Source organism: Anolis sagrei, chromosome 3, assembly GCF_037176765.1.
Source record: "Anolis sagrei isolate rAnoSag1 chromosome 3, rAnoSag1.mat, whole genome shotgun sequence".
NCBI classification, from domain to species: Eukaryota; Metazoa; Chordata; class Lepidosauria; order Squamata; family Dactyloidae; genus Anolis; species Anolis sagrei.
The window spans coordinates 155,256,614-155,265,715 of record NC_090023.1 but is presented as its reverse complement, the minus strand read 5'-3'; the positions used below and the strand labels follow the sequence as shown (position 1 = coordinate 155,265,715).

At 40.8% G+C, this 9,102-nt stretch overlaps 1 protein-coding gene across 2 annotated transcripts; it reads right to left on the bottom strand.

Moving 5' to 3' along the window:
* Positions 1-482: 482 nt before the first annotated feature.
* Positions 483-7,826, bottom strand: EXOSC3 (exosome component 3). 2 transcript variants are annotated; one of them, XM_060769016.2, is made up of 4 exons: positions 7,511-7,824; positions 3,296-3,445; positions 1,574-1,725; positions 483-784 (listed from the first exon to the last, which is right to left on the bottom strand). In XM_060769016.2, the coding sequence occupies exons 1-4, from the start codon at positions 7,778-7,780 to the stop codon at positions 580-582; spliced, it is 777 nt and encodes a 258-aa protein (XP_060624999.2). In that variant the 5' UTR covers positions 7,781-7,824; the 3' UTR covers positions 483-579. The 2 variants fall into 2 exon arrangements, with proteins under 2 accessions (XP_060624999.2, XP_067323081.1); XM_067466980.1 differs by lacking the exon at positions 3,296-3,445 and having other exon boundaries at positions 7,511-7,826.
* Positions 7,827-9,102: the final 1,276 nt, after the last annotated feature.

The following is a 9,102-nucleotide window of genomic DNA, read 5'->3' as shown; positions in this document are numbered from 1 at the left end:
GTTTTTCGGGCTGTATGGCCATGTTCTAGAAGCATTCTCTCCTGAAGTTTCACCTGCATGTGTGGCAGACATCTCAGAGGTTATGAGGCCAGATGGCCATCTGTTAGAGGTGATTTGAATGCGATTTTCCTGCTTCTCGGCAGGGGGTTGGACTGGATGGCCCATGAGGCCTCTTCCAATTCTATAATTCTATGGGTCGGTTCATGAAAGTAATTGCATCACTGGAAAAATATCACAAATGTAGTGTGAATATAAATAATAATGAATTCAGAAATGACAACTATTCACATGATCAGGAGATCACAGAAAACTAGCAGACTAATAACAATACAAAGAAAATTGGAGTTTCCATGCTATTATATATATTGGAAGAACAGCATTTGTGAAGGTCACTGGTATGGCCTGCTTTACAAACAATTGTGTCCTCAGGACACAACAGTCACAGTTGAAACAATGATGAAAGGTGAATAAAAACAACAATATTAGAATGGTAACATTTTTTAATTTAATACAAAAGTAAAAAAAATATTGTTGTCTCCATATTCCAGCAATATAAAATGAAAGAGCTGCTTCCTCCCTTTATTGGTTTTCTAACACTTTGGCAACTGCTTGTTTCCTCTGTTCTGCAGTCATGTGCTCACAGGCTTCCAGGACGTTTGTCACAATTAAAGTTTGTTGAATTGTTTTGGCTTTCACCCAAATTCTTCCATTCATTCCTAACACCAACTCAAATGGATATAGTTGTCCCAAATCCTGGATAATTTCACAGTCTGGAGCTAAGAGTCTTAAACAAAAATAAAAGGAAGCAACAAAGGGGAAAGTCAATACTTCGTTGTGCTACAAAACCATATTTCAAACAATTAAAAACTCAATAATTTATTATTAGGACGGGGGACTGAACCAAATTTACGCAAGAGCTTGGATGTGTTCAGTTAGCCTCTCTTTTTTTTAGTTACATCAATTATTTTAATATTTTACTTGTATTATCCCTTCATCTTCATATCAGAACTAAAGGCAGCTCACAATATACAGTAATTAAAATACAAATTTAAAACTATTCAGCACAAATAAACAAAAAAGCTTGTTGCTGAAAGGATTTTTGAAACCTGAACCAAACTAGGAGCAGCCACCATGACTATCTTCTGTCCTTGCCAAATATAAGGGTTGCAGGACTAAGAGAAAGGTTTCTTTCAAATAAAATTTTTGAATTGCGCCCAGAAGTATACTAGTGGTCAAGGAAGGTGTCTTAACAAGGAAATTGGTACATAATAAATAAAGGGAAGTTAATCTTCATCAGCATCACAGTTGAACCAGTTATCTTAAACAATTCCATAATCAATTGCTTTTGTGACTGTTTTAAGATAAGGAAGGACATGATAGAGCAGTGGTTCTCAACCTGGGGTCCCCAGATATTTTTGGCCTTCAACTCCCAGAAATCCTAACAGCTGTTAAACTGGCTGGGATTTCTGGGAGTTGTAGGTCAAAAACATCTGGGGACCCCAGGTTGAGAACCACTGTGATAGAGAAAATGACCAAGGATAAGATATGCTGCTCATAATTTTACCACACTTACTTTCTGATTAGGCCTAATGAAACCTTGAATAAGAAACCATCTTGTCCAATGACTCCCATTCCATTTGCCCGGCCACTGCTGTCTATACACACCATCTCAGGTTCCATGTCTTTATTAGCAACAATGAATTGTCCATAAATAAGATCTCCCACCTAGGTAAAAAAAAAGTAATTATGAGAGCTGTTCAGTGTTGTATTTTATTTATTATGAATATATACATAGTAGCAAAAACAGAGCAGGAGAAAACAATCTTCACCTCAATGTGAACTTAACTTCTTTATAATCTCTTCTTACTGGATATTAAAAATGACTGGTCAGAAACCATTTCAAAGAGACAGTATTTTGAGTTGCCAAGAACTTAAAATCAACAACACTGACACTCACACAGTGACTCTGTCCTGTGTGAGTGATCTTTGGCGAGATAGCTATGCCACAAGTGTTGGAAGATGTACGTATTGCAGCTCGTATTACATAACAGCTGAAGAATTTTATCAGGGAATTATTTTGGCCAGTTACGTACTTGCAGGTTTTTTTTTTGTTCAACAAAACAACAAAAGTCATGAGTTTTCAAGATTGCCATACCAGCCAACTGACAAATCAAATGCTTTCAAACCACAAGTAGATATCCTGGTTTCATTAACTTATCCTTAACTAGTAAAGGTATGTGAAAAGTTCTTCCATTTGGATGCAAAGGGAAAAAAGTGATTACACAATGAAGCTTTTACTTCATTCATATAAACAGAAATTGTGGAAGGGATTATCATGATTTGTCAAGGAAGATTTAACCATGGTCTGTATCTCTCAACTAGACCAAAAAAAAGTATTTAAGGGAGTCCCTAGGTACTATTGTGAGTTAAAATTGCTGGAATAGGTATTCAAAGTCATTAAGTCCTGGGAATATTGTTCAATTTTTTTTCTTTTGGGAACAGATGAAAGAAGTTTTGATTGTTCACAGAGTTTTATTATGAAACACTGCCACCTGATGTAATACATCAAATTATGTTATTCAGCTGACATGTCACACACAGTAGATTCCTTGAAAAATCTGACTTTCCATGAATGAGGCAGCATGCTCCTTCATGCTGCTTAATCATTCCCACAAGAGCAGGAGTGGTGGAAGAAACCACAGGCCTTCTGGCTATTTTTATACTGTATCACTTGAACCTAGTAACTTAGCTCCCTGTCAGGTTTGGATGCAATGATGAGTAAGTACAAACAAAAAGACTACGGTTTGCCATTTCTGATTGATCAGTGTGACCCATCAAGCAGCAGGTATAAGCTTGCACCAATCTTATTTAGTGTACATCTTAATTCTGGATTAGTGAGACATTGCAATGTGCTCTGTATTTGTAAGAGACACCCAAAAAACCACATACTTAAAAGCATATGCTTGGCTATCGAAGCATGGCAACAGAAAATTTGTTAGTACATGCCTCCTAAAAGATTTTATATCTTTTGGCAAGAACCGACAGAGAGTAGAAATATATAAAGAAATTCAAATTTGCTCAAGGTGTATATAATTTATTTAGACATGTTCACACAGTGCCATTTTTATAGCATCCTTACTTTGTAAATTAGCACTAGCTCAGCAAGGTAATCCTATGCAGGTCTACTCAAAAATAAGTCATACTGAATGTAATAAGACTTTTTTTCACAGATAGGCATACACAGGACTGCGACCCATAAGACTCACTGATGCCCATCACGTTTCAGTCTCCTCACCTGTACATTTGGCCTGTTCCTTTTGGTTGCCCCTTCAAATGCCAAGTAGGAGAGAGAGGCCTGCTCACTTCCTCCAACATCCACCTTGAATATGTCTCCAGCTTTGGCAGTTACTATGCCTATCACGTGGTCTCCCTTGACTGGTACATACTAGTGATAAAATAAATCATTGAAAAAAACAGGCTAAATAAGTATATTTGATTTTCTTACTAAATACATATCAGTACTCTGTGACACATTCTTTACTCAACATTTGTAATAATTCAAGTACAGCTCTTTTCTATACTGTAGCTATTTTATTTCAAAACAAAAATTATGGTAGGTAAAGGTTTTCTCCTGACATTAAGTCCAGTCGTATCCGACTCTGGGGTGTGATGCTCATCTCCAATTCTAAGTCGAAGAGCTGGCATTGTCCATAGACACCTCCAAGGTCATGTGGCCAGCATGACTGTATGGAGTGCCGTTACCTTTCCGTCGGAGCGGTACCTATTGATCTACTCACATTTGCATGTTTTCAAACTGCTAGGTTGGCAGAAGCTGGGGCTGACACTGGAAGCTCACACCGCTTCCTGGATTTGAACCTGCGACATTTCGGTCAACAAGCTCAGCAGCTCAGTGGTTTAACCCACTGTGCCACTGTTATAAATAATAATAATAATAATAATAATAATAATAATAAACTTTATTTAAACCCCGCTAACGGGGACTCGGAGTGGCTTACATGAGGCCAAGCCTGAACAAAAAATTACAATACAATGAGAGATACAAATTGCAATAAAATAAACAACATAACATTAAAATATAAAACATATAAGCATATAAACAATAAACACAAAACATTTTTAAAAACCCATTAAACCAAACATAATGACAATGGGCGGGCCGCCGCATGTACATAAAATGATTTAAAAACTCAGGGTGAGATAAAGGGGTGAGATAAATAGCTGGTAGCTGTTATAAATAGAGTGCTCCCATCCAATATACTCCTACATTAGCAAGAATGCTTGAATTTCAACATGTGGCCAATGTATCAATTCAGAGTGTTATAAATCTTGATTGTTAATTTGATGATGAGATAATAATAACCATATTATTCCTTATCTGCCCCTCCTCATGGCAGGTTATTGCATAATTAAAACAAATAAACGTAAAAATTCTATAATATACATATTAAAATGTATTTCTATAAAATACATATTAAAATTAAAAGATGCAGCATGGTTTTTTACTAGATGAACACCAAGAAAAAAATATTCCTTTGCAATGATTATACTTAATTCTACATTTGAAGGTAGCAAGAAAAGTAGGCACAGGACAAAAACATCTTGCTTTTGGGAGTATTTTTCAAATTCTATGAAAGAAAGAGAACAGAATTGTAAAGTCAATGGAACGGTTATGGCAACTCCTTTAATTTCCCAGAGTTTTCTTAAGCAAGGACTATTCAGAGGAAGATCATCAGTCTTTTAAAATATAGAATCATAGAGCTGGAACAGCCATTTAGTCCAACCCCCTTCCATCCAGGAAAACTACAACCAAAGTATCCCTGACAGATGGTCACCCAGCCTGTTTAAAAGCTTTCAAGGAAGGAGCTTCCACCACAATCCAAGGCAGAGAGTTCCACTGCTGAACAGCTTGTAAGGGCAGGGTTGTAAATTCTTCCTAATGTTCAGGTGGGATCTCCATTCCTGTAATTGAACCCTTTATTCTGAATCCTAGTTTCCAGGGCAGCAGAAAACATGCCTGCTCCCTCTTCCTTATGGCATCCTTTCATATATTTATACATAGTGATCATGTCTCCTCTCAACCTTCTCTTCTGTAAGCAAAACATGCTCAGTACTTTAAGACGCTCCTTATAGGCCTGGTCTCCAGAATTTTGATCATTTTAGATGTCCTCCTCTGGACACCTTCCAGTTTGTCATTATCTCTTTTGAACAGTATTCCAGGTGAGGGCTGACCATAGCAGAACACAAAGGCTTCCCTTGATCTAGACACTATACACCTTTTTGATGCAGTCCAAAATCCCATTGGTTTTTGTAGCTGTTTCACCACACTGCTGGCTCATGTTCAACTGGTTGTCCATGAAGACTCCAAGATCATTCTCACATGGACTGTTGTCAAGCCAGGCATCCCCCATCCTGTCATCTGTGGATTTCTGCTTAAATGTAGTATCTTACATTTGTTCTTGTCAAAATTCTTTTTGTTAGTTTTGGCCAATCTGCGCTCTAATCTGTTGAATCATTTTGGATTCTGATCCTGTCACTGGAGCATTAGCTATCTCTTCTAATTTGGTTTCATCCGCAAATTTGATAAGCATGCCCTCTAAACTTTCATCCAAGTCATTAATAAAAATATTGAACAGTACTGGGCCCCGGACAGAACCCTGTGGCACCCCACTAGTCACTTCTTTCCAGGATGAAGAGGAACCATTGGTGAGCCATCTTCACAGGTGCAACTTGTGGGGTTGAAAGAGAGGGACTTTTCTGTAGTGGCCCCTTGACTCTGGAACTCACTCCCCAAAGATATTAGGAACCCCTCCCCCATTGGCAGTCTTTAGGAGCTTGAAAACTTGCTTGTTCCAATGTGCCTTCCCTGAATGAAAGATGAATAATTCCCTGATCTGACCAATTCTCTGCAAAATATCCTCTGTAGCACTTTATTCTACCTGTTGGGGCAATCACCCCTACCCTACCCTCTAAAACACCTGTTCAGACTAATTTCACTGTTGTCACATCCAGTGTTTAAAATTTTTAATCTAGTTGAATTGGCCCTGTCCAGTGTTGGATCCTTGTGTTTTTAAATGTTGTTTTATTGCTGATATGTTATTTATAATGGTTTTGTATTGTATTGTATTTTTTGTTTTATTTTATTGCTGTGTTGGTTTATACTGATGTGATGTATTGTCGGGCTTGGCCTCATGTAAGCTGTCCCGAGTCCCCTTGGGAAGATGGTGGCGGGGTATAAATAAAGTTTTATTATAATAATTATTATTTTGTTCATTCAGTTGTTTCCGACACTTCGTGACTTCATAAACCAGCCCATGCCAGAGCTCCTTGTCGGCCGTCACCACCCCAGCTGCTTCAAGGTCAATCCAGTCACTTCAAGGATACCATCCATCCATCTTGCCCTTGATTGGCCCCTCTTCCCTTTTCCTTCCATTTTCCCCAGCATAATTGACTTTCCTTTCTTCACATGATGTGGCCAAAGCTTTCCTTTCTTCACATGATGTGGCCAAAGTACTTCATCTTGGCCTCTACTATCTTTCCCTCCAATGAGCAGTCAGGCTTTATTTCTTGAAGTATGGACTGGTTGGATCTTCTCACTGTCCAAGGCACTCTCAGAACTTTCCTCCAGCACCAGAGTTTGTCATTGCTCTCCTCCCAAGAAGTAAGCGTCTCCTGATTCCCTGGCTGCAGTCTGCGTCTGCAACCAGGGAATCATCTTTGCACCTAGAAATACGAAGTTTGTCACTGCCTTCATGTTTTCTCCCTCTATTTCCCAGTTGTCAATCATTCTTGTTGCTATAATATTGGTTTTTTTGATGTTTAGCTGCAACTCAGCTTTTGTGCTTTCTTCTTTCACCTTGATTAGAAGACTCCTCAGCTCCTCCTCGCTTTTGGCCATCAAAGTGGTGTCATCTGCATATCTAAGGTTGTTAATGTTTCTTCCAGCAATTTTCACCCCAGCCTTGTACTCCTCAAGCCCCACACATCACATGATGTGTTCTGCATACAAGTTGAATAGGTTGGGGGAGAGTATACAACCCTGTCATACGCCTTTCCCAATCTTGAACCAGTCTGTTGTTCCATGGTCAGTTCTTACTGCTGCGACTTTGTCCTTATACAGATTCCTCAGGAGAGAGACAGGGTGGCTTGGCATCCCCATACCACCAGGAACTCGCCACAATTTAGTATGATTCACACAGTCAAAGGCTTTAGAATAGTCAATAAAACAGAAATAGATGTTTTTCTGAAACTCCCTGCCTTATTATTATTTAGTACCAATTATAGATCCACCTCATTGTAGCATTGCTTAGGCCACATATGATTAATTTGTTTGCAAACTATATAACCTACAGCACTTGGTATAACGTTATATATAAACAAAATCCTTCTGTCAGTTTACTTGAGCAACTCTTAGACAGCGCTCCACTCCCATAGGGTACATATAAGAAGTGCTCAAGCGCGCATGCGCAGTCTGGCCCTCGCGCTTCCTTACCCGCCTCTGCTGAGAGTCTACCCAATAAACGCCTCCAGAGCCACTTCCGGGGCCGCGGTAGCGTAGTAGGCCGCATTTCGTAACCAGCAGGCCTTCTCCACCGCGCCTCAGGCCCGGCCCGCACACCAGCTTCCCCTTCTGAGGCCCGTTGGCCGACAGGCGTAGCCGCTCGCTGTCCGCCTCTGCGTGGCCCGGCAGGAGCAGCGCCTCCCCCGGCAGCACTACTCGCCCGACCCGCTCCTGGGCCTCGCAGGCGCCGACGTCCGCCATGACTGCGCGAGCGGCCGTTGAGGTCTCGCGGGATCCGTTTGCGCATGCGTAGCTCAGAACCCTCTGTCTCCACTGGTCTCCTTGGAACTGGCGACGTTCACAAAGAGCGACGGACAAAAGTTTGGAATGCTGGCAGTTGGAGGCCTCCGTTTGTCGTTGGCTGCAGCCAGGCCTTTTGACAAGGAGTACCAGGCGTCCCTTTTCCGAGACTCTCTTGCCTTGTAATCTGAATACACAGCAGATTCCCAAACTCTGCACCTCCAGGTGTTTTGGACTTCAATTCCTAGAAGCCTCAGCTGCCTTGGCCAATGATCAGGGATTATGGGAACTGAAGTCCCAACCTGGAAGGCCAGTTTCTGGAACACTAGGTTTGTTAGGTTCTTGTAGGTTTTTTCGGGCTATAGGGCCATGTTCTAGAGGCATTTCTCCTGACGTTTCGCCTGCATCTATGGCAAGCATCCTCAGAGGTAGTGAGGTCTGTTGGAAATAGGACAATGGGTTTATATATCTGTGGAATGGCTGGGGTGGGGCAAAGAGCTCTCTGCTGAAGCTAGGTGTGAATGTTTCAGCTGACCACCTTCATTAGCATTTGAAGGCCTGGCTGAGCCTGGGGAAATGTTCTGTTGAGAGGTGTTAAGATGTGCCTGGTTGTTTCCTCTCTGCTGTTTTGTTGTTGTAATTTTAGAGTTTTTTTTAATACTGGTAGCCAGATTTTGTTCATTTTCATGGTCTCCTTTCTGTTGAAATTGTCCACATGCTTGTGGATTTCAATGGCTTCTCTGTGTAGTCTGACATGGTGGTTGTTGGAGTGGTCCAGCATTTCTGTGTTCTCATTTCTGTGTTGTCAGACTACATAGAGAAATGCCTCTAGAACATGGCCCTATAGCCCGAAAAAACCTACAAGAACCTAGTGATTCCAGCCATGAAAGCCTTCGACAATACTAGGTTTGTTATTCACGAAATATTTCATTTTAAATGTTTGTGGAAGTCTGCAACTATGGTTTTAAAAAATCACTCCAGTTTTGAGTTGGATCAACTGTGCTATTTATATTTATTTATTTAGGTAAAGGTAAAGGTAGTCCCCTGACATTAAGTCCAGTCATGTCTGACTCTGGGGTGTGGTGCTCATCTCCATTTCTAAGCCAAAGAGCCAGCGTTGTCCATAGGCACCTCCAAGGTCATGTGGCCGGCATGCCTGCATGGAGCGCCGTTACCTTCCCGCCGGAGCGGTACCTATTGATCTACTCACATTTGCATGTTTTCGAACTGCTAGGTTGGCAGAAGCTAGGGTTGACAGCGGAAGCTCACGCCGCTCCCCGGAA

Excerpts from the sequence above, each read along its gene's own strand:
- EXOSC3 (XM_060769016.2), bottom strand. The coding sequence starts at position 7,780 with ATGGCGGACGTCGGCGCCTGCGAGGCCCAGGAGCGGGTCGGGCGAGTA. Across the intron at positions 3,446-7,510 it reads TAGACTCTCAGCAGAGGCGG|TATGTACCAGTCAAGGGAGA; the intron begins GTAAGGAAGCGC and ends TTTTATCACTAG. Across the intron at positions 785-1,573 it reads TCATTAGGCCTAATCAGAAA|ACTCTTAGCTCCAGACTGTG; the intron begins GTAAGTGTGGTA and ends TTTTTGTTTAAG.